At 37.1% G+C, this 26,423-nt stretch overlaps 1 protein-coding gene across 1 annotated transcript; it reads left to right on the forward strand.

Annotated features, from left to right (window-relative positions):
• Window positions 1–33: 33 nt before the first annotated feature.
• Window positions 34–3,585, forward strand: PPIL1 (peptidylprolyl isomerase like 1). Its single transcript, XM_026716857.2, has 4 exons — window positions 34–181; window positions 809–963; window positions 1,187–1,255; window positions 2,746–3,585. The coding sequence occupies exons 1-4, from the start codon at window positions 126–128 to the stop codon at window positions 2,964–2,966; spliced, it is 501 nt and encodes a 166-aa protein (XP_026572642.1). The 5' UTR covers window positions 34–125; the 3' UTR covers window positions 2,967–3,585.
• The last annotated feature ends 22,838 nt before the right edge of the window (window positions 3,586–26,423 follow it).

The raw sequence follows: 26,423 nt of genomic DNA on the forward strand, positions 1-26,423 counted from the left end.
GAGGCACGCGGACTCCCTTCAGCAACGCCCCCTTTTCTGCTTTCTCTTGCGAGGGGACGACTTAGTCGGTGGTACCGGAAGTGTGGCGCGAGAATTTGATTCCCCCAGCGGCAGACGAGGGAAGCATGGCTGCGGTGCCTCCGGACACTTGGCAGCCGCCGACTGTTTCAATGGAAACCACGTAGGTGTGAGAAAGAGTTGGGTAGCGCGATAGAGGGAAGGTTCCAGGTGTGATCTTAGCACCAAATAAAGAAAAGCTTGCGGAAAACTCCTGCAGGGAACCATTGCAGCCGGATAGACCGATTCCGGTTAAGTTTCCTAAAAGCTGTTTTTGGAAAGAGTTGAGAGGTGCTGATATCCCAGTGTTTCTGACTGAGGAGTTCTGGGAATTGAGGTCCACATATCTTAAAATATAAATTTTGCCCCCGACGATCTGTCCCCAATGTGATCTTTCAGGGCTTCCAAAGGTGCACTCATCACCACTGTAATTGAGTCCATCCTTCTTACCGCTGGTTATCCTACTGTTTACTTGCTACTTTCCCCATTATTACAACCAATGAGTTAAGTCTTCGCATAATATGTCCGAGTAGGATAATGAGCGCTCTGAGTAAGAATTCTGGGTCATCGTTTGTTTTCTTGGCTATCCATGGGATTCTCAGGACTCTTCCCCAACACCAAAGTTCGAAAGCATCAGAAGCATTACTATTCTGCTGCTTCAAATGTGAAATGTGAAGGTCTCGTATTATATCACGTTGTGCCTTTTCATCTTAATGTTTTATTAAATAGCATGAGAATTCTATTTTTGCAGCATGGGGCTCATGATTTTGGAGCTATACTGGAAGCATGCACCCAAAACTTGCAAAAATTTTGCTGAGCTCTCCAGACGGGGCTATTACAATGGCACAAAGTTTCATAGGATAATCAAAGATTTCATGATCCAGGGAGGTGATCCAACAGGAACTGGTAAGAACACATTTAAAATACATTTATTAGATATGTTAATAAATGCTGATAAAATCTAATGTATAATATCAATGTGATATTTCGATGGCCACCGTTTGTCCATTTCAGCTTTTCCCCAAATTCCTCCAGTCTCATTAAATCTAGGTATCCTAGAAACACAAATTTGCAGGAAGCACTTTCTACGTTGGCTTTCCAAATTAATTTAGTCTTATTATGATGATAGGAAGAGGAGGAGCATCTATCTATGGCAAGCAGTTTGAAGATGAACTCCACCCAGAACTGAAGTTTACAGGTAGGTAATCGTTTTAAAAGGATTTATATGCACTAGAACCGTGATGGCAAACCAATGGCATCCGTACCAGAGATGGCATACACAGCCTTCTTTGTGGGCATGTGAGCTGTCTCCCCAGCTCGGCTCTGCCGCGCATGTGCGCACGCACCTCCTGCCGGCTAGCTGTTCTTCAGGTCTCTGCCATGCATGCGCGGGGGTGGGGTGCATGTGTGGGTACGCACGTGCACATGTGGGGGCAGGGCACATGCACGAGGGATGTACACACATGCAGGGCATGCATGCACATGCATGGGGCTGTGTGCGTGCATGCACAGGTGGGACGCAGGGGACACATGCATATTGCATTTGGAGGATGTACATGTTCTTTGGGCACTCGGTGCCGAAAAGGTTAGCCATCAATAAATGCTTCGTATCTGAAGTCAAATCAGTTGGGTAAAGGCACATCTGACGTTATTATCTCCCCAATTAGTTACTGATGGCCAAATTTTTAGTGATTGTGCTAAAAATCAATAGGTTTTTGTTATAATTTCTCCTAAAATTGTTTATTTTTTTAAAGATGCTTTTATTTTGCTTGCCTTGAACTAACTCTGGATAGCTTGCAAAATAAAAAATACAGTAAAAAATAAATATTAAAATATTACAAATAGATACAGATACAGATAATGGATAGAGCTAATAGATACAGATAATGCACAAGTCCAGCAACCTACCCCAAGGCCTGGGAAAATAGTCAGATTTTCAAAACCTTTCAGAATGCCTTTCTTGAGATCTCATTCCAAAGGATAGACATCACTAAGAGAAGTTACATTTCCTAGAATCTTGATAGATGACACTGTTTAATCTGTTGAATTATAGAGGGAAGAACTTTCATCCCTTTAAGCATCATTCAGTATTGTGAAAAACTTACTCCCAATGTTTCATGGATCACCTGAACTGATAAATTATTTTCATCTTTTAAATCTAAGTTTAGGGGATGACACCAGACCTTATTTAGCTAGAGAGATACCCTAAAAGTGGTGGGAATGACACATTGCTCATTCCAGTAAGTGTTGCGAAAGGTATTTAGTATTAGAAGGGCTTGTAGATGCCAGTTATTAGTCAGTAGAGATGAGTAAGAAGTGGGAAGTGTACTTCAGATCCAGAATAGGCATATGTGTTATACCTTTCAGCATCTTAATGAAATTGTGCCTTTTCCTGGTCACATACAATAGCTCACAGAAAGATATCCACTTAAGTGCTAATGTCTCTCTAACATCTCCTGAGCTTAAATCCGTATTTTAATAGTTGGTATAAGTGTAAAAGACATCTGAAATCCACGAGCAGTCGTATAATCTCAATACAAAACTTGTATTGATTTGACTGAATTTTGATACCAGTGAAGAAGTAATGTGCCATAAAGATCCAGCAGGGTGCTACCATCTGTTTTGTTTGCATATTTGATACAGGTAACTTAGAAATTATAAACTAGTAATATTTTTTTCCTCCTTAAGGTGCAGGAATCCTTGCTATGGCAAACGCGGGTCCAGATACAAATGGAAGCCAGTTCTTTATTACACTAGCACCAACCCAGTGGCTTGACGGCAAGCACACTATCTTTGGTCGTGTTTGCCAGGGAATTGGGATAGTCAACAGAGTGGGAATGGTGGAAACAAATGCTCAAGATCGTCCAGTGGATGATGTAAAGCTTTTGAAAGTTTTTCCATCTGGCTAGGCTGAAATCATAAAATTGTTACATGCAGACTCTTCTCTCCCCCAAAAAAAAAAACAACAACCCCTGCTGTGTGTCAAGAGATACCTGCCAGCTTCTTGCAAAGTAATCTCTACTAAAATTACCTTCCGGATTCATCGTTAACCTTTTTATTAAAGCTAAATAATCAGCAGGTTCCTGAACTATTTGTGATGGATAAATGCCATCAAGGTGTGATAACTGTTATTCATAGCATAATTTTGTCTTCCATTTATGCTTCATTTGGAATGTAGCAAATCATATGCATAAATAAACAAAATTTTAAATAATCAGGCAACATGTAGTATTTTGCAAGTACTCATAAATACCTGTTAACCCAGTGCAGTGTTCACATGACTCTGGAAATAAGATTAGAATGTTCCAAGTAGAACTAGGAAGTTGATTTGTTATCATTTGTTTATTATGTAATTATATAAAATATCATTAATAAAATATAAAATTACTGACAGTAATTTCACTCTTGGTCTCATTTTTATCCCTCAAAGTCAAGGACACGAAAACTTATGATATTTGAGTAAATAAATACCTTGTTTTTACCATGATTAATAGTTCAGTGCTGCAAATAAATACGTATTTGTACATATTTATTCTGTGTTTATCTCCATAATATTGTTCATCTGTATTTCTTTCAATTCATACCTATAGATTTTCATAGTCTTAACACCTAAAAAAATACATATTAGTACCTCAGTACAAATTTGTACTTTGGTACAAAACAAATAATAGGAATATGAAAAATGCAGAGAAAACAGTGCCTATTTTTGACAGTGATTGATTTAACACACCCTAAAACTCAGTTTATTGGTGACTTGGCAAGTTACACATTTGTTTATTACTTTTTAAGTCCAGCTAAGTATAGTTTATTCATTCAATCTCTAATGGCACTTTTTAGTGTATGAAGTTAGCCAGTCATTTGTAATGCATTGGTTTGCATGAACATTTGATCTTTATATAGACTTATCTCTGCTTTCATACATTTATGACAGAAAAGACCTTTGTAGTCTCCAAGATTTCATTGGATAGATGGAATATTATGCTCATGGCAGACACGTATATACAAATTCAACTCTAAATTGAATGGTCATGAATTAAGAAAATGTAAGTAAAGTTAAAATGCAGGATGTATACCTTGATGATAATGGTTGTTCGAAAAGTAAGCGTTCGCATGAAATGAACATTTTTGGACTGGAAACACATCTGGAAAACAAACCCTTTGCTCTTTTCCTGTTTCGTATTGTACATATGTTGACACTGCACCATCTTAGTTAGACTAAAGGGGGCAGTCCTATTCCACAAGTTTTCTAAGCTGACTAGTGAAATAATTGAAGAAGTTACTAATAGCCATAAGGTGGAGATAGAGCCACCTTACAGAAATATGGCACTGAAAGACAAAATTTCAAGTAATGGAATCATTCTTGAATTATTCAAGATTGAAACAGTTAAATGGTGAAATGAGGCTTGGTATTTTTAAAAGCATACGCAAGATTTCCATGTTATACTCTATTTTTTTTAAAAAAAAACTGCTAAGCAAAGTGTCACATAATGAAATGCCTTTCAAATATATTCATAGTATATAGATTTCATCTAATGTTGGCTTGGATTACTTACTTGCATAAACATATTTTATCAATTTTCTAAAATATTCAATAGTTTTTCAACAAATTTTGAGAGATGAAAGTCCCAGTAGGATTTAGCAGAGATGCATCCAAGTAAACACAATTCTCACTCAATTTAAGCAATTATGCTATCATGTAAAAGTCTTGCTAGTATAGCACATATACATTGATTAAATTTAATGCCTTAATTTTGCCACCATCACAATCTAATTGGAAAAACTCTTGGCTTTGATAATGAGATGTAGGCATGCATAATCTGGGAATTATTTTATTTGGAAATGTGTGTTTTATTTTTCTCTTAGCCTTGCATTCTTCTCGTGGTTACATTTTTTTTGCGATGATTAATAGGCAAGGCTAAAAACAAAAGTTCCAGCGGCTGCATTAATATCTTCTAATGATTAATCTGTAGTGGTTTGTGAAAAGGAAGACAAACTCACCTGAAAACATCTTGTGTTGATTATGGAAAAAGCTGCTGCCTAGTAACCGAGGGGGCATCGGTCTCAGATTTTTAATATAAAAGATGTGATGTGATTTAAGAATGCTTAGAGAACCTCTATACTGCATCAGACTTCTAGTTCGTTCGGACAAACACTTCTCTGCAATGTCAGATATCATTTGTCCAACAGTTTCCAAGCACAACAAGACAGACTCCCTTTTTTTAATCCATTGCTATACAACTGGTAGGAGAATGCATTCTGTCCAGTTTCTCTTGCTCATTTTTCATCTCGGCTTGCAAGAGATGAGAAGGGGCCCTGCTTTAGATTAAGGGAAAATACATGAAACCATGTATATAACCTGTGTGATTCTCAAGAACTGGAATCTTCCGAATGGTTACTGGGCTGAGATTAAACAGATAGCAAGCAAGAGATCTAAACAAAGAGTCAAACTGCAGAATGGAAAATCTGAGAAGCTAGGGGATGGGCTGAGCAAGGCCATCGTGTTGTTGGACTGGGTTTTTTTTCTTCTGGTTTAAAATCTAAAGCATATTTTCACAAAATATTGCATTGCATTTCTTGCAAATAAAACTTTTTTAACCATTGCATTGTGTGGAACATACTTGTAAATAATTATCCCTAAAATTATGCTTCCCTTGTTTTCTAAATCTGTGAGCTCTTAAATGTTTGATGTCATCCTTTGCCCTGGGGAAGAAAACATGTTTCAGAAGCAATTATGTATTTATTTTCATGAATACATCTTAGTCCTAAAATCGCCGTGTCCTGGTTTTATCACACAGACTGCAATTAATAGAAGAAAGAAATTCAAAACTCTTGTCTCCTCCCAACATCTGCACTGATACTGTTATTCATTTTCTACTGCTTACTTATATAATTAATGCATTCAAGTATGGCTCTTGATAGAGAAACTGTTAGTGTGTATGTGTGTATCTCATACATATGTATTCCTCACAAAATAAGCAGCTTTTTAGAGCAGAATCCAATTTAAACAATAAAAATACTCTGTACCATAATCGGAGATGTTTTCCTTCTACCATCTGTGAACCACCTCTTAGGAGTCTGTATCCAAAACAAGATAAACATGGCCTAGAGATGGGGATCTCCAAACTTGGCAACATTAAGGCTTGCGGATTTCCAACTCCCAGAATTCCTGAGCCAGCCCCACTGATGCTCTATGAGCAGGTGGCTTAACAGTTTCCCACTTTTCTAGTCTGGTGCCTAGTTCCCTCAACCATTCATGATATGGTTTAGCCTCCAGACACCTTATCTGTGTTGTTCTTGCACATTGTGGGGTCTCAGCATTATTATTATTATTATTTAGGTATTGTAACCAGCACTGTATGCAATATTCCAAGGGTGGCCTCGCTAGTGCAGTATAAAATGGTAGTATCATTTTTCATGTTCTTGGTGCTGTTCCACTGTTGATACAGCCTAGGACTGCATTGGCTTTTTTTTTTTGCCAGCACATTGATGGCTCAGACTTAAGTGGTGGCCTACTTGGTTTGGTAATTAGTGCCAGCTTAAGTTCCATAGAAGTGGTGGTGCAATGGTTAGAGTGCAGTACTGCAAGCTATTTCTGCTGACTGCAGGTTGCCTGCAATTTGGCAGTTCAAATCTCATCAGGCTCAAGGTTGACTCAGCCTTCCATCCTTTCGAGGTGGGTAAAATGAGGTCCCAGATTGTTGGGCACAATATGCTGACTGTAAACCACTGAGAAGGGCTGGTGCTATTGCTTTTGCTATTAATCAATACTGAGTAAGAAATAAGGTAAAAAACACACCTAGATAGGCAAAACTAATCAATGAGAATATTAAATTTCCACACCGAATAAAGAATGTAGATAGCTCCTTAGTTCAGATACGTCCTTGTCCACCTTGGCATGTGTGAACTTGTGCAGTTCACAGGGCACTTTAAGATGTGTGGATTTCAACGTCAAGAATTCTGGCATACTAGTTGGGGAATTCTGGGAGTTGAAGTTCACACATTATAAATTTGTTGAGAAAGTTGAGAAACATTGCCATAGAGCATCCAATAAGGAATATGAAAAGGACAGATGTTTTCCTCATCAGCACACATCTATATCTTCATCTAGGGTCTGATGCATTGGGAAAGTGAAGCCTCAAGTAACTACTGAAGAGCTTCTAGTAGCTGATCTAATTCTGAGATAGGATTCCTCTACCTTGGAACCCAGATTTGGTGCTATTCATTCTGAGGAGCAGACCTCTTAGAAACAAACTTCTGGGAGAATTGTCTAAGAGCTTTCTACCTGCAGTCCTTCAACAGACAGAAACTCTCATTAACCAAGAAAGATCAATACTTACTGGAAAAGGATACAATTGGAAAAGCCTATTATTGCAAGCCAGATCATCCTGTCCTATTACATTCTGTCAATTGTTCCAGATTGATACTCCTGCATCTGCACTATTTTCAGGATTGCTTTCATTTCTTACCTGTCGCTTCTGTACTGATTACATCTTTGCATTTTGCTTCATTCTCATCCTGCTTTAGTTCGACAATTATGTTGTACATCCCTGCATAAACTGACATGTAAAGTGGATTGGGAAATCCCTGATGAACCAAGAAAATGTACTATAAAAAAACCAGCTGCCAAATAGGCAGTCTTGATTCAATATGTTATCATACTAATTCAAAGCTAAGGAATGTTAAGAAAGTGAAGTTCAGCCTGAACTTTAACTTGTTGATTTGATTAGAGAGATCAGGAAGACAAAGAAATGGTACAATATATAACAAAACAACAGCCAGATTAGAGGCACAATTCAGTGTTTAAAAAATAGCCCAATTCAACTGGACTGAACCAGAAAATAATGAGATTTGGGAAACTGAAAGGCTTTTTTGGAAGTGGTGATTGTGATTTCTGTTTTCTTTAATTATTAGTACACAAAGCCCAGCAAAGGCTGTAATATTTAAGACAGATATAAAATATTCAGGCATAGGAGCCCGCCCTAAGGCAGGGAAACTGGAAAGTTTTTAATGAACTGTTTTCTGGCATTGATGATGCCTTAGCAGTTTTCCCAAACCTGCAAAAGCATCATCTGGAACTGCCTGTTTTGGCCAACAATTTCTGTCTTTCTCCTTTAGACTCATACAGTTCACAAGGCACTTTTTACAAAATGGCTACCTGTGCAGATTTTATGTACTGAAAATTATTTGCTATCCTTGAATGTGCTCCTTCCTCCCCAAGATAGAATTTGTGTAATGGTTACAATAGGAATGGGAATGGTGGTATTTTTTAAAAATCCCCAGTCAGTACTGTATTTCCATTTCTAATGTTCCAACTTTCAAATCCGTCTTTAAGAAATACTGTTTTTACATCTCAGATTCTGCGCTTAAAGTGCAACGTAATGGGCTGTAGTATCTTTAACTCAGTCATTGGTTCCCTCAGTGCACAAAGTACATGATTCTGGCTTAAAGGAAGCAAATGATTACCAAATATTAGATTCATGATTGGAAAGCAGTCATATTAAGTACATTTATTTTTAATTCCATATCAATAATGTTATATTTAGTCCCTCCCTGCCAAATTTTTGAAGGGCAGTTCCCATGCCCATTTCAAAGTCAGTTGCAGTCCTCAGGACAAAAATGACTTGTCCATCCCTTAGTTTAAGTGTTATGTGAACCTAGTCATTGCAAAGCAGGTCTGTGACTCAATGTGTTTTGAGAATCCAGCCAATCATGGTTTATTCAGATACCAGATATAAGGTAATCCTGCTGAGATGCAATATATCCATGAGTGGAAATCTCAGGATACATGGGCCCTGTATCACATTGGTAAGTTGCGATCAAAAATGCATTTACCTTTAATATATGTTGGGGTGTAGAAAGCTAGCACCCACCCCTCTCCTAGAAGAATGAAATATTCTAGGAAAGATTAAAAAGGCACAATATTATATTTCTCTGGAATGAAGAAAAGGAGAAACATGTTTTAAAGACAAAGCAGCTTCCTGCAGCTCCCTGCCCCTCCTTCAGCTCCAAGGTGATGGGATGAAGACATGGCCCTCGGGAAATGATAGGATTACCCATCTCACCACATGGTCTGGGAAGATTGCATTAGCCAGCACTCAGGTGAAGCCATGTGGTCCAGATAAAGTCTACAAAGTTAGCTAAGACCGCCGCCCCTGGGAGTCTGACAGCCAATGGGATACATTTCTTTTACAGGAACAGGAAACACTAAGGTGGGGCCCAACAGAGGGTATGAAACCAAGGGATTCTCAGTATCCCTTCCCTTTTTCACTCAGGAGCTCCAAGGCATGTGGTCTGTGCACCATTAAACCCTCTTTCCAAGCAACTTCCATGAATCCAGTGTCCACTTGGAACTGAACCCAGAAGGATATTTTTTCCAACAGGGAGATAGCAATTAAGATCTTCTTTTTACAGTGAACAGATATTGGGTTGATTTGATTGGTAGACAGTAGATTTGTAGATTTGAGATACTTGTCAAAAGAATGTGATGTAAAATAGTAATTTAGTAAGCATAGATGAAAAATACAGTATATAACTTGTATTCCAGCACTGCAAGGGAGCGAACCTATTAGATGTTTGTGAAATACAGGTATTAGCATTCAACTGGGATGGAGGTCATGTTTATTGTTAAGTTTATATTTGCTTTTTCTTTCTTTTTTGGTGTTTCATTTTGGTGTAATTTTTGTTTTGTTCTTTTTTTAAAAAAAATGTATTTGTATTTTATTTCTGGAAAAAAAATGCATTTACCTGAGAATAAGTCTAGTTAAAGATTCCTTATACTGTTAATCTTTTAAAAGAAATCTATCTTATTTGTGCACTGATACTGTATAATCAATTTCTTTATAATAGAGCCCTGCGGCTTACCACTAGATTTTTAACTGAGTGCAAATTACCCCATAATTATAATTGCCTCTTGTTAGCTTCATAGTGCCAATGTCTTACAGGAAATGCAGTTGTTTCATTGCCAACACTTAACTGCCATTTCACACAGAAAAGCAGAGTTTTCCGCCCAGCAAACATTCCTGGTCAAGTTTTTCAAGGCATTTTCACATCTAGAACAGGGACTTTTTGATGGGAATAAATAACTGCAGTACTTATATTCCTTTTTCAAGACTATTAATAGATCATACTGTGCAGTTTATTTATCTTACGCAGTTTGCCGAAATGTTTCTGGCTACTTCAGGCACACACACACACACACACACAAATAGAGTTCTGTTGTTGAGCAAGTATGGTCAGATATGTCATTGGATGACAGCGGGAAGCGATATGCCACCATTTGGAAGATATTTCCTGACAGGTATCAGCTTGTTCAGAGATATCTAATGAAGTGGCATGCATGGTGACAGCAAATGAAGCTGCTGTTTAGATAGTCCGAAAGGAGGATTATGGAAAAAAGAGTGAGAAAAGAATATGAAATTAAGGGGAAGGATGTATCTGTGCTGACTTATTGTACAAGAAGGAAAATGGAATGCATTAGCAAGCCACATTAGGAATAAAATTTAGGAATATTTATTACTGAAAATCAAAAACTGAAGGAAATTGACACATGCAGCAAGAAGCAAAGAGTGGGATCCAGCACTACAGAGAGAGAGAGAGAGAGACAATCCTATTTTTGCAGAAAGTTTTCTTGTTATTCTCCTCTTTCTTTCAGCCTCCTATCTAAAAATCTTTCCAAAGGTTCAGTGGATCCTCCTGAACAAATAAGAGTGCATAAAAGAAGATCATTTGCCAAATTAGAAAACAGAAAATCACTATGCCTAAGTTGCTAAAGAAGGAAATTGTACAGTTGGGAGATGACCTTGATGGAGATGCGCAAACCCCCTTCTCAGAGCAATGAGGGGGATAAAACATATTTCAAGTTATAGTAGCAGGATAAGATTTGGAAGAGGCTTAGACCAAAACCTGCCTAATTCAATGTAAACAGCAAGAGACAGAGCATAATCAAAGTTGTGAGATTCTGTTATCACAGCCAATATCACTTTTAGCCTTTCTGTGTATTTCTTGCTCTGATTTACCTAGTCCTAGTGGGTGCTGACAGAAATGAAGATGAGCTAATGGTCTTAAAATGAATGCAAAGTATCCTTCCTTTTACAGCTGTGCCCTGAAGAATGGCAAAGAGGCAAACGCTGAGATAAGATCTTACACATGATCTTACTCAGATTACGGATATTACCTTGTTAGCCATGATTATGGTAGGAGACAAACTCCCTCTGCAGCGTTCCGTGTCCCTCCAAATTTTCCACATGTTATTTGGTAGTAAATTTAGATTTAAAAATTGAGAGTGACATGGATATACATGCTTCAGATGTGGATTTCTAAAATTTAGCAAACCTCCGGTATTCTGAGGTAGTGAAAAACTCTAAATGAATCCAAGAGCTAAAAAACAGATTTCACCACCTCTGTACCAAAACAATCAACGCTGCCAAAGTTCCACGCAGAATGGCATAGGGACAAGCAAAGAGTGGCAAATCACCTGTTGAAAACAGGATGAAAATAAAAAGAATAATCAGAATGGTTATTTTTTGCAGAAATTGACACATACAGCACTTTGGCAGGTAGTTATTGAGAAAAAAAATATTTTTCTTAGTTTAGTATGGTGTTACAATAACATGGCCATACAAGTCGGGAAGGCTGGCACAGATTTTTCAAGTCAGGTGCATCTTACAGGTGCTTCAAATCAATACCACAGGTAAACAGCTGACACAGATGTGCCCTATAATTTCCCTGTGCCTAAATCCTCCTATACAAATGCAATTATGTTAAATTAGAAATAAAACCAATTCAGTTCTGCTATGCTGATTGGAGCTCTGGGATTAGGTTTAAAGTACAGCTTCGTTATGGACCCTGAACCTTGGGTTACAGATGTTCTACATTGCAATCTTTCAAACAGGAAAAACTAAATCTTAACTTTATCCAAGTCAGTAGTATAGGTAACGTGACTGTAATATACGTGAAATGCCCCAGTTTGTAGATTTTGCTGTTTCAGAAGGCTAGAATTATTCACTTTTCCATCTGCTGCACAGGGCATTCTAGCTCTTTGAGAATGTTATGCGTATTTGGCAAGACTGTCAAATTGTCATTCAGTTAATCTGCAATTGCCCAAGGCTTGACTAAGAATAATATATCATCAGAATTATCAATGAGTGTCTGTATTTTGGCTCGGCTATGATAAGGGAATTACTACAAAGTATATGCTGTGAGCAGGTCTGGATGGCAGAAGGAATATAATAAACGAGAAACATCTTGAAATGTTAGCCCTCTATTTTAAAATATTGTTGCCCCAGCATTGGCAATCATGCAAAATAAAGGGGCAACTGCAGGAAAAGCTGGTTCCTGCCTCTTCCACATTTAATCTTCTTTCTCTGACAGAAAATGTCAACCACAATTGGCAGAGAGAGTGACAAGGAGATACACCTCGCATAGAAATGAATCAATCCTATCCTCCTATCCTCACTATGAAGCCAATTAAAAGACAGTGAGGAGTTAAGGGTTAGAAAGAGACTGGAGGCCTCAAGGTAAAATGAGATGCAGGGGAAAAAAACAAGTAAAAAAAATCAATTTGCATTAAGGAATTACTTAGGAACATTAGAAGAATATTCTCAGTTGCAATGTGGGGCATTCAGAACCACTGGAAAGCTTTGAAATTGTCATAAGAAAGCAATGCACCACTGAAGAATACTGCTGTGTTTGTTTTTCTGGGGCGGGGTGGGTGGTTTAGAGGAAGTCTCTTCTAAAGGAAAGGGACAGGAAGAACCCCTAATCAAAAGATAATTCCTGCAAGCTGTTTACAAGGAAGGGGCATCTATGGTGTCATATGAAAGAGCCTGGCTTGGAGACCTGCGAGCAGAGTTGAGGGGAAAGCAATTTTTGTCAGTCTCTCCTGAGAGGAGAAAGAGCTCTTAGCTTTCTGAATGCTAAGCAAGCTCCCACTTTCTACACTTCAAAAATAAAGCCCACTAATTGCATCTGTGCAGTTAATATGGCATATAGTTTAGTCTTAGAATTGTTTGCAATAAAACAAAAGAAAGAAATTAAAAATTCCCACCATGTCTCCTTCCAGATGCTGGAAATGCCTGTCTTTTGGCTTGAAAAGCTGCAGATGCATTGGATATCCATCAATCATTTTCTAGTTGCTTGAAATTCAGCACAGGTCTGTGGAAAACAAGAAATAATTATGATGATGATGATGATCATCATCATCATCATCATGATCATCATCCGACCTTTGCTTTTCCTGGCTTTGCAAACACACTGATCTGACTGTTATCACACCCTTTGAGATACAACCCTTGCATGTTGCTCAGGCTTTGCGAGCTTTGTTGCAGCAGCATGTTACTCTCATATGCCACCAGAAATGCAGGCTGTAGACCCACCAGCAATATTTGTCCAGCTGAAAATTGTCAGGATTTTCTTTTTAGACACATGAACGTCATCCTTCTATTACAAATGATTCTAATTCAGCAGCTGGCACCCAATAGGTACCTATCTTTCCATTGCCAAAGACAATCATGAATTAATATGCATTCACAAAATAGGAGCACTGGGCCAAGTGCTTAGAAGCAGACAGTTCGTTACAGTAGAAAGAATCTGCATCTCACTAAATAAAATACGATGAGTAACCTCAATGACTCTTTACAAATATTGGAAATTACTTGACGTGTTGACAGATTTGAAAGAGAAGCCATTGAGAGTCTTAGTTTTATGCTAGAATAATTCATCTGCATTTCAAACTTCTTACTTGCTCTTGAATTATTGATAGAAATTATCAGGAAGAATTTTTTCTGCTCTGATCTTGACTTTTTCGAGCCTTACACTGAAACTTCTTTATTTAGTTTCGAAAGTGTAGAGATACTGCAGAATTGGATACCCTCTTTTTAGCATTATTGTACTGGGAGATAATAATTAATAATCATGCCATACATCACTACCTTATGTAATACATCATGGATCCGCTGTTAGATCCCATGCAGTTTGCATACTGAGCAAATATATCGACAGAAGATGCTGTTCATATGGCTCCGCAATACATCCTACAACACCTTGAATCTCCAAATACCTAAGCAAGGATCCTCTTTGTAGACTTCAGTTCATCATTCAATACTATCATTCCAGACATTCTACTAAGTAAATTAAACCAACTAGCAGTTCCTGAACACACTTGTAAGTGGATCATAAGCTTCCTAACAGACGGGAAGCAGCAGGTGAAGCTCACATCTTATACCTGTACAATTAGCACAGGGCCCCCACAAGGCTGTGTGCTTTTTCCACTTCTCCCTATATACCAATGACTGCATCTCAAATGATCCATCTGTTAAAATACTGAAGTTTGCTGATGACACAACAGTGATTGGTCTCATTCGAGACAACAAGGAATACGGACAGGAGGTTATACAACTTGCCTCGTGGTGTAACCAGAACAATCTGGAACTGAATACACTCAAAGCCCTAGAGATGATGGTAGACTTTAGAAGTAACCCTCCCATACCACTACCTCTTACAATACTAGACAACACAGTATCAACAATAGAGTCCTTAAAATTTCTAGGTTCTAATGTATCAGATGACCTAAAATGGATACCTAACATCAAAAACATCATCAAAAAAGCACAACAAAGAATGTTCTTTCTGCGCCAACTCAGAAAGCTCAAACTGCCCAAGGAGCTGCTGATACAGTTCTACAGAGGAATTATTGAGTCTATCATCTGCACCTCTATAACTGTCTAGTTTGATTCTGCAACCCAACAGGACAGACACAGACTTCAGAAGATAATTAGGACTGCAGAAAACACAATTACTACCAACCTGTCGAGCACTTGTATACTGCACAAGTCAAAAAGAGGGCTGTGAAAATATTTACAGACCCCTCACATCCCGGACATAAACTGTTGCTCTACTATTACTGTTAATCTTCTCATCACTCCTTATCACCCATCCCCTCCCACTTGTGACTGTATGACTAACTTTGTCGCTTGTATCCTTATGATCTATATTGATTGTTCCCTAGTATGATTTGATTGCTTATTGTACCTTATGACTATCATTTAGTGTTGTACCTTATGATTCTTGACTCTTGATGAATGTATCTTTTCTTTTATGTATACTGAGAGTATTTGCACCAAGACAAATTCCTTGTGTGTCCAACCACACTTGGCCAATAAAGAATTCTATTCTATATTAATTTTTTACATTAAAATAATATTTATCAGTATTATAAAATTAATGTAAAAGTCTATTGCTATTTAAGCCACCGTTCAGTTATTTTCACTATGAACACGAGTCAATAAGTGTTCAAGGAGGAAAAGAATAAGACACTTGTTGTAAAAATGGTTTTATTGGGGAAGCAAACAATGGCACTGACTAGCTGGTTTGAATGGGATGCCCCTGATGCTTAGGTGGCAGCAGAGAGAAAAGTATGTGTGACAGAAATTATGGTACCACTTTATACTGCACTAGTGAGGCCACCCTTGAAATACTACATCCAGTTCTGATCACAGTACAACAAAGATGCTGAGACCCCTAGATGTTGTGCAAAGAGCAACAAAGATGATAAGGGGCCTGGCTGGGGTCTAAATTATGTGATGAACAGTTGAGGAAATTTGGTCTTGTCTTGCCTAATGAAGAGAAGGATTAGAGGTGATATGATAGCTGTCTTCCAATAGTTGAAAAGTTGTGTCAGAGAAGAGGGGATTGGCTTATTCTCCAAAGGACCTGAGAGGTGGGACAAGGATCCTCACTCTAACTAATGAAGTATAAGAAGCTTATTTGTACTAGATATTCCAGGCAGTTCGTGGAGACTGCATTGTTTTCAGAGTCCTTAACCTTATGCAGGCATGTGTTTATCTGTAGTTTCTACAGCTAGGAAGATTGTATAGACAATTGAGTAAAGGAACAAATGGGATGAAAAAGCTGCTATGATTCCACTGCCTGTTGCTTTCTTGTTTACTCCTGGCCTGGGTGATTATGTTCCTGTTGTTAAATCTTTTATTTTCAAAAGGTTTCTAAGGAGTTCCCCACTCCCAACAATTTTAATCCTAAAACCTTTGTACTGTATTCTTTTTGTTCTCTTTCAAAAGCCATCAAAATTGCTCAGGGCAACCTTTTCTCCCAGTTCTTTTCTTGAAGCATCCACTGCAATTTTACCTTTGAGATTCAACCAAGATGGGCTTGTTTCTTCTGTAATGGATGGAACCTATAATTGCTTAGAGCTGTGCTATTGAACCAATCTATTTCACACAGGTCTTACTAGTTTTTCTCAAATAGAATGCATACCATAATATATGACTTGGTCTGGGCACCTTCCATTTGAAAAGCCATTCATTCTTTTTGAAGTCAGCCACAGAGATCTTCCTCACCTTTTGCTTAGTACAACACACAAATTTTTATGTTATTTGTGACCAGGCAACCTATGAATTCTTTAGCATATTTTGATTAATAATCTAGGCTTAACAATACTGTATACAAACAGGCCAACACAAACATTTAACACAGTGTGAATCTGATGCTTTTTCTCACATTCCATTAAATGTAGGTAACCCTAGATTAACCAGAATGGTTTATCTGCTAATCTCTGACAATTATACATTCTAGCATCCTAAACAGGGTCCTAGTAACTTTTGCTGAACTAAAAGTACAGTACAATATACTAGTCTGGAGGGAGCCATGAACAGAGATCCTTTTGTGATGGAACAAGCGTAGCTGGTTATAACAAAAAGGAAGACTAATAAATAGGACATGTGACACAATAACTAAATGCTTATTTATTTAATCAAATTTTATAGCTACTCATCTCACAGAATGCAACTCTGGGTGGTATATAACAATGAAAGAACAAGTACAGGTAGTCCCCGACTTACAACCACAATTGAGCCCAATATTTCTGTTGCTAAGTGAAATATTTGTTATGTGAATTTTGCCCCATTTTTGCCACCTTTCTTGCCACCGATGTTAAGTGAATCGCTGCAGTTGTTGAGTTAGTAACACGGTTGTTAAGTGAATCTGGCTTCCCCGCTGACTTTGCTTGTCAGAAGCTCACATGAACCCGGGACACTGCACCCATCTGTTGCCAAATTTTGATCACCTGATGACCATGGGGACACTGCAGTGGATGTCAGGATGAAAAACTGCCGTAACTGTCACTTTTTTTCAGTGCCGTTGCAGCTTTGAATTTGTCACCAAATGAACTGCTGTAAGTCGAGGACCAACTGTATAAAAACAAGAGATACAAATATACAGTATACATTATAAAGACATAAAAACCCAATTAAAAATAAGGATAAAAACATACTAAAGTACACAAACCCTTGGCAAAGAATCAGTGCCTATTGATGGGATCATTTGAGTACATCTTTGGTTCCCTGGGGGCTCCAGGCCCTGATTAAATAACCAGGTCTGGAGGAACTTTTGGAATGTCAAAAGGGATGGAGCGAATTTCAGGGGTGAGGGATGTCCCATAAGGGGGGCACACCACAGCAGAGAAGGAACTTCTTCTGGGAATCACCCAGAAGTGTCGGTTCCACAGCATGCCTTTTCTACCAGATCTAATCTAATGTGATGGGGAAGAGATGATTCCCTCAAATAGCCTGATCCCATGCCATGCAGGCATGAATATTCAATTATTACAGGACCTCCTGACTTGTTAGCATAGTACTTGATACGATAATAAAACTCCGAGGTAATAATCCCAAAGCATCAATGTCATCGAGCATGTAGTTATGTATTCTGACTGAATATGAAAAGGGGGAAAAATGAGTAGCTCATCTGAATGTGACTCAGTAGACTATTTTAGGAAGTGATATTTTAAAAAAACACTGTATAATCTGTATTTGAACTGAGAATTATAATTATTATTCTTTTGTTAAACAGGTTTTGGGAAAAACACCTAATCAGAGTGAATACATTTGTTTCCAGAACAAATGGTGATGTGAAATGGAAAGGCAATGCATGTCCTCTCAATATAAAAAAATTGGTTAAAAACATTGAAAAAAAAACACTTATTTGAAAGTGTCTATACCTACTAAATTGATTCTTTAAATGTTTTTAATCAGCAGAATTTTGAAAATTTATATTTTCAATTTTAAATCTTACCATGCAAATATATTTTGCAATTTTTTAAAAAAATGATTATTTCAAAATGCCATTTGGTTGCTGATTTCCTAAATATATTTTACACAGGATTTACATTTTCATTGGCCTCCTGTTTCTATAGCCGGGGTAAATCAGCAATACAAATAATCCTCCATAAGTTACGACCATAACGGAACCCAAAATTTCCATTGCTAAGCAACACAGTTGCGCCCCATCTTATGATCTTTTTTGCCAGTTGTTAAGTGAATCACTGCAGTTGTTAAAGGAATCATGTCGTTGTTAAGATAATCTGACTTCTCCCATTGACTCTGCTTGTTGGAAGCCGGATAGGAATCTTACAAATAATGGTCATATGACCCAGGAGACTAACTGTCATAAATACATGCCAGTTGCCAAGCGCTCAAATTTTGATCAAATGACCATGGAGATGCTGCAATGGTTGCTAAGTGTGAAAACCCATCATAAGTCGCTTCAAACTGTCATTAAATGAATGACTGTAAGCAAGTCCTACCTGTAATCCATCTGTTATTGATAGACATCTGTTATTCTCTTTGCAAGCAATGTTCTATCAAAGTTTCTTAGCTAGATTTTAAGAAATGGGTTTTTACAAACCACATTTTTTTAAAGTCAAGATACAGTAATAGTAGGAAAAAAGATACAGCATCCATTCCCAAGGCATCAATGTATTTTAAGAAGATTCATGTCATCATATATAGTTGTCTGTTCAAGAATGGCTTCTCGTGTTGACATATGGCACTTCGTTTTATGTTATCACACATTGCTTGGATGAATGCTGAAGGTCTACTTGTCCCAGATTCTTGGAACCCTGTAATGGCCTAAAGGACACCAGGTGAAGAGATGCTGCCTAGGGAACAGTCAAATATGAGGATATATAAACCACAGCTGCATAGTGGGAAAAGCAAGAGGCTCAGGAGAGACTCTCCCTAAGCAAACAAGCTGTAAATAGGGTGGAAATAGCAAAGTTTTCTACAATACAATCTTCATCTATATCAAATATAATTCAAAAAAATGTCCCGAAGTTTTTTTTCCCCTTGAAGACGTTTCACTTCTCATCCATGAAGCTTCTTCAGTTTAACTGAACTAAACTGAAGAAGCTTCTTCAATGAGAAGCAAAATGTCTTCAAGGACAAACAAACAAAAGTTCAGTTGGCTTTTGAAAAAACACCTTGGGGACAACCACGACCTGGATGACTGAGAATTTCCATAGACAGTCCAAAAAGTTACTATAATTTAAGCTGTAAATTCATTATTGCTCACTTGTGTCAATTTGTATTGAATGGTTCAGTGCTTTACAAAATATTGGTTAACCAAATTATCCAGGATTAATCTTACATTGAAGCTGTCAGTTTAACAAAGAATTTCCTGCTGACCAATTCTCAATCAAGCTGACATACACCAATAAAATGATAATGCATGGTAATTTTTTAAATCAAAATTAAACTTTTTATGAAACACGAACAAGAAATATTTATCAGTATTCATATTTAATGAAGATCCAAGAGAAAGTAATATACTGATGAATTTATAATAGAAAAGAATAGCTTTCATTAGAAAAGTTGAAGCAATTATTTTGAAAAACGTTGACATAGTGTGGATTAGAAATAGATCATCATACTATACTTCTAAAATAGGGTTTCTCATTCTTTGTGATATTGTGCTGTGTTAAAATAATAAATCAACTTGTGTGATAGCTAATAAAATGAATGGTTTCAGTGCAATTAGGATTGGCTAAGAATAATTATTGTAATAATTTTTAATTTATATAACAAATAAACAAAGAAGATTGCAAATGTATAAAGCCTTTTCATTGAAAGTGAACAATAAAACATATTTAAAAGTGAGGTTGCTTACTTTTCCATAGTTCTAGAAAACTGGGGTTTACTTTTTTGTTAGTTTATAATATAAAATACAAAACTACAAAAGAAAATTATAGGAAAAATAGCTAAGGCAAAGAAAAAAGGAAAAGGAAAAATATAGGAAAAAGGGGAAAAAGAAAGAAAATGTATTGACTTTTGACTCCCTTTGGTGCAGTAGACATCAAACCTCAACTTTTTACTGTTACATAGCTATTTCTATAACAGTGGGCTTTATTGTTGAAATAACTCTCATTTCTAGTTTTGTGGTTTGTTTGGGGATTAATGTTTGTTCTTTGTAACAGACCTGAGGACAATCTTGACTTTGCTGCCAGCTTATCCAGGCAGAAGTTCTGCCTGTGCTCCAGTTTTATGTGTATAGGTTTTCAAGCCTTGTTCCAACCTTGGTTTTGCTAAGAAAAAATGGGAGCAGTTCTGACAGCCATCCTAGACACATATGCTCTAACTCTTGAGGAGTCAAAAATTGATCCCATTAGAATCCATTTTACTTGGATATGTTGGCTGCCAATTGGCCTAGGCAGAATAAAATGTGCCTTGCCAGTGATTCAACTTTGTACAGGACCCATCCTGAATTTACTCTTCAACTCTTCTTGGTCAAGCCAACAGCAAGTTCAGTCAAAAAGTATTAAAACTGCATGTACAATTTGTGGCCTTTCCTTTAGAGGAACCATAATCTTGCTCTATGCATAAAGGGTGATGAGTCACTCCCAGTTGTCCTGGTCTTCAAAAATACTTAATCAAAACGAATGATGTAATTATGGTGGAAAAATGTTGTCCTGATCATGCTGATATGACCTCAGAATTCATGCATTGTATGGTTTTGTGTCTTCTTAAATGCTTGCAAGGGGAATGTTTTATTCCAGTTACTGGAATCTTCCAAGAGAAAACTTTTCAGGTTCAATTAAGATTTGCAGGCTTCTTAATCAGCAAAGAACTTTTTGTTGTCTTGTTTCCTTTATACACATATATTTTCTGTTCGTAATGTGAACAAAAACATTCTTTTTGTTAACAAAAGATAACACCGGTTGGATGGAAGCATTATCATTTTGCTGTGCATAATGTTACTGCTGTCATCATTATCCTCATTTTATGTTGGAATAATGCAACAAACGTGAGAGTAAATCCCACAAAAAAGAATTATTTACCCATTTTACCATAATGCAAAAAGTATACAATATGTATTCCTTTTTACTTCCTGGATTATGGGAGATCATCTGGATATAGGAGGCATATGTATTATTTTTTGTTTGCTGCTATGTTTATTGGGATTGCAACAGTGTTTTCTATTTGCTACATGGAAGGAATACATTAGAAAAGTAAGCAAAACCCTTAGCTATGACTATATTCTCAGGATATATGGCAATGAAACATTTCTAACCAGGCTGGCGTAAATCTGTATGAATCCATATAGAGTATTTTTGGAAAATCAGTCTTCTGTATATCCAAGCTGTTTTTCAAGAGGGATAGGAGATAGTCTATTCAGAAGACAATCTCTCTTTCTTAAAATAGCACCACAAAGATCACAAACTATGCTTTGAGAGTACTTGCTTCTCTAATGTTACTCATATCCAAGACACTGAATGATTATTGTAAAATAAAAGGGGGAGACTTATGTCAGGGCTAAAGGAAAAGTATTCTTTTTTATGCTTTTTCTCGACCTTTTCAATATTGTAATCTTAGAGGAATTATTATAGAATTTAATGAGAGATTTTATGCATCTTTGTAATATATCATCAACCCTCCAAAGTTCTCAGTAGAGTGCCAATTTCTAATTAATTATTTTACTAATTTCTGTAAATGCATGCAATGACAGCCACATTTTTAAGTAGAGTAGCAATTATAATTAATTAATCAGTGCATACTCTTGCATCAGTAACAATGTCATTACTCAGCTTTAAATGAAGCATTCATGTTACCTTAAGAGTAGGTTTATGAATGCTTTACAAGTGTAATTTTTATACAGTAGTCCTCAAATTATGACCAGCAGCTTAGTGAAATTACAAACAGCATAGTATAAGCCTTTTGTCTTACAAAGGCCAGAAATAAAGCACTTCTAGCCTTTGTAAAATGTCATACCCCGCCATCCACCCACATGGTCACATGACTGCATTTGAGGCCTTTGGCAACCAGCTCACCCTTACAGCCTGTTGCAGAGTCACACAGTCATGTGGTATTTTTTACCAGTTTCCAGCAAAAGTTGCCCATTTGGAAGAATGCTTAAGAACTGCAGATTCACTTAACCATCATGATTCACTTAATGACCGCTGCAAAAAAAATCTGGGTGTGAGTGCCCCAATTTATGACCATAATGATTTACCACCGGAAATCTGTTCCCAGTTACAGTTACTAATCAAGGATTACCTGTAAATTATTTTCTATTTCCAATACATTTAGACTCCACAGACATAAAGGTTTCATAAAGGTTCTATCTTTAGTCCCCTATCTGAGAAATCTGTATTGCCTCACCCTGCTGGGAGGGATGAGTAAAAAATACTCCAGGAGTATATGCCAGGAGTTCATACTCCCAGAATAATCCAAGCGAAAGTCCACCCATTGGAACAGATCTGACTGGGGGCTGACTGGAACAGATCACAAGTTGCTCATAGGCAGGTTCTAAGTTAGGCTAAAGAAGAAAAAAGGAAGCCAGCCAATTTCCACAATATGATCTTGAGCGTATATCTACTGTCCTCAAGGAGAACATCAAAAATTGTTTTGAAGCCTCGAACCTCACTGATAGAGAAACAGAGGAAGTGTGAAATTTATTTAAAGAAGTGAATGTGAATGTGAAAGGAGACGGCCAAAAATGGAGAAACAGAAGACAGCAAACTCGATATCGGGGGGGAAAAAACTATTGAGATTGCCAAGAAGCGAAGCCAAGAAAGACAAAGATCTCAAGAAAGAGTTGAATAAAGATCTTCAGAGAACTATTAGCAGACACAAGAAGCAGTATTACAGTAAGACGTCAAAGATGGAAATAGATTTGGAAAAAAAGGAAAGTCTTTCAAAAGATCTGTGAACTCAGAAAGAAGTTTCAGTATTAAATTGTTTAAATTGTTATAGTAAAGGATGTCAATTGACAGATAGTACTGTAACTGATTCAAAGAAGATCAGATAAAAATGGGAGGAGTATACTGACATTCTGTACAGTAGAGATGTCAAATCCAAGATAACTAAGAAGGTGTACACTTCACTTACAAGAACACCTAGTATTATAAAATGAAGCTAGGTTTGTACTCTGGTTGTTACCAAGTCAGAAGGCTATGGGACTTGATGGAATAGTTATAGAAGCAAGAGAAAGAATTCAAGTTCTAACCAAGCTATGCCAGCAAATTCAGAGAATGAATGGCAAATGGATTGAAGTCTACATCCTACCATAGAAGATACAAGCTATTGTATGGGTAGTCCTCATTAAGCAACCCACTCATTCAGTGACTGAACAAATGATACTTACAGCTGGTCCTCAAAGTTCTGGCAGTTGCACCATCCCTACAGTCATGGGATCATGATCATGGGCGTTGGTTAACTGGTTTGTACTAATGACCATTGCAATGTCCCATGGTCAGGTGATTGCCATTTGGGATCTTGCTTTGCCAGCTTCCGTCAAGCAAAGTCAATAGGAAAGCTGATTGGGAAGGTCACAAGTTGCTCCAATAAGCCTCCCCCAGCCCTGCTATCCTGCTACCACACCTTGCTGGCTACCTGTGTACCCTCCCCCTGCTGGCAGCAACCATCCCTAGATCTGAAATAATTTGTGTATATTGCTGCAGCCACCTATGCCCTCTCCTTCACCTGGAATCTGGGACTTGCAACTTCTTGCTGACTTTGGTTGTTGGAAGCTGGCAGGAAGTTGCAAAGAAGTTCTTGATTAATGACCTTCAATCCTCATTTAACAAGAGCAACAGGGCCTGGTGAGATTGCCATTCCTAAGAAATGCAGTCATGTGATATTGCTCTTCATGACCATTTAGTAATGGAAATTCAGGCCCCAACTACCATTGTTAAGTAAGGACTACTTGTACAATATCTTTAATTTCACATGCAAGCAAAATACTTAGGATCATCTGATGCAGATTAGAACCCTACATGGAGAGAAAATGTTCAAAGTAGCTTTTGAAAAGAATGAAAAACACAAGATATTGCTGAGACACACTGAATAATTGAGAACATCAAAGAATATCAAAAAGAAGTCAGTATGGGCTTCGCTGATTATAGAAATGTCTTTGATTGTGTCAATCATATCTAGCTGCGGAAGGCACTTGCAAAAATGGAAATCCTAGAACATCATATTATGCCCAAGCAAAGCCTGTACACAGTAAGAAGCAGTATAGATAGAACATGGTAAAACAGACTGACTCCAGGTTGGCAAAGGAGTGAGATAAGATAGTCTCCCCTTATTTATTCAACCTATATGTAGAATATATATTGAGGAAAGCTGGACTGGAAGAAGAGTGTGGTTTTAAAATTGGAGGAAGACATCAATGTGAGAATGAGAGATTACAGAGTAACAGAGTTGGAAGGGACCTTGTAGGTCATCTAGTCCAATCCACTACCCAAGTAGACCCTACACCATTTTTGACAAATGGCGGTCCAGTCTCTTCTTGAAAGCTTCTAGTGATGAAGCTCCCACAACTTCTGAAGGCAAGCTGTTCCATTGGTTGATTGTTCAAGGTGTACCATCTTTAGGATGAAGCCAGTTCCTTGCTATTATGTGAGGATTTTTATTGCAATATTATTAAGATATTGAACATATCTTGATAATATTATTTGGTATATTTGATAATCTTGATAACTTTGTAATTATGCTTTGCTTAGAGTTAAATGATTGAAGAGTGCAATGAACAAATACTAAGATAGCTTAGATAGACAGAAGATAACTGCCCAATGTCTCACTACACCAGTTGATTCATATGCTACCGAATCAGGCAAATGCTGTATTCAAAGTTGTGAATTCATTCATTTGCTCTGGAATTATGTTTAAATAACAAGTTACCTCAGCTAAAGAAAGCTGGTCCTAAGAGACATGTTATACAATGGGAGAATGTCTATGGAGATTTTCAGTAATTCAGGTCATGGTTGTCCCAAAGGTGCTTTTTGAAAAGGCAACTGGGCTTTCTTTGTTTTTCCTTGAAGACATTTCACTTTTCATCCAAGAAGCTTCTTCAGTTCAGTTAAACTGAACTGAACTGATCTTCAAGGAAAAACACAAAAAAAGTCCAGTTGTCTTTTGAAAAAAATTGATACAGATGAAATCTTGTTAATTCCTTCCCTCATTTGAAATTTTCGGCAAAAGGATGAAAATGTATTATTGCAGTCATGATGACATGATGGTGGGTTTTATTTTTGTTGCCAGTATAATAATAATAAAAAATCCTTGATAGTCAGTTTGTCTGCTAAAACTGTTACATTTATTTTATACTGAAATTTAACAAAACATGACTGAATTATATAAACACGTGGTAGATTATTTCTAATAAAAAAAGTTACACACCTGCATTTCCGACTTCTGTCCTGCAATTCATCAATATTAAAAATCTAAGTACTGGTATGTAAAGCAAAGCAAGAAAAACTAAACAGATTATCAAATAATCTTTTAAAAATAATAAATGACAATTTAGCTGCAAAATGTTGAAAATACTCTCCTTTACTCACCATCCCTTTATAAAAATTCCTGTCTTGCATGAAATTGTTTTCAACTATTTAGGTCAAATAGATGCTCCAGGCATTTTCTTTGTGATTGTGGGTTAGACAGATGAATATTGCTTATATCACTCACAAACTTTTTTTTCGCAGGCTGCTGTTTGCTTACATTAGGCTAATGTGAACAGAACATTAAAAATATGACCTAATATTATAATAAAAAGAAGGCGGAGTTAGATAATTGGAATATGCTAAATCTTTATCCTGTTGCTTTTTTCTAATATGGCTACTTGCTTATACAGAGCAAGAATAATAACAGATTATTTTTCTCCACACTCTAAATCAGAGCACTTCTTGGTACAAAACTCTCTTCTCTTCCTATCTTGGAAAATTCTGCTTGCATGCTTGCCATTTATATTGTTATCTTATTCCTGGGCAGCAAAAAGGAGTAATATTATTTATTTATGAGACTTATATAGCTGTCTATTTTATGGGCCATAACTCCCGGTGGCTCACAGCAGTGATAAGAACATAAAAAAATAATAAAAATCAACAATCCCCCTCACCAAGAAAAGCAAAACAACTTTTAAACAACTCTTTTCAATCCATTTTAAAAAAAACCCCACATTAGACACTTTGGGGGATGATGTCACTCTCCTTTACATATTCCTAATTTCTCCAGCTCACCCTTATATATAACCTGAATTCATGCTCATCCATATTCCAGGCATACAAGTAATCATTGGCCCAA

This window comes from Pseudonaja textilis, chromosome 3, assembly GCF_049901715.1.
Source record: "Pseudonaja textilis isolate UNSWEBS1 chromosome 3, rPseTex1.2, whole genome shotgun sequence".
Classification (NCBI taxonomy): Eukaryota; Metazoa; Chordata; class Lepidosauria; order Squamata; family Elapidae; genus Pseudonaja; species Pseudonaja textilis.

Excerpts from the sequence above, each read along its gene's own strand:
- PPIL1 (XM_026716857.2), top strand. The coding sequence starts at position 126 with ATGGCTGCGGTGCCTCCGGACACTTGGCAGCCGCCGACTGTTTCAATG. Across the intron at positions 182-808 it reads ACTGTTTCAATGGAAACCAC|CATGGGGCTCATGATTTTGG; the intron begins GTAGGTGTGAGA and ends CTATTTTTGCAG. Across the intron at positions 1,256-2,745 it reads CCCAGAACTGAAGTTTACAG|GTGCAGGAATCCTTGCTATG; the intron begins GTAGGTAATCGT and ends TTCCTCCTTAAG.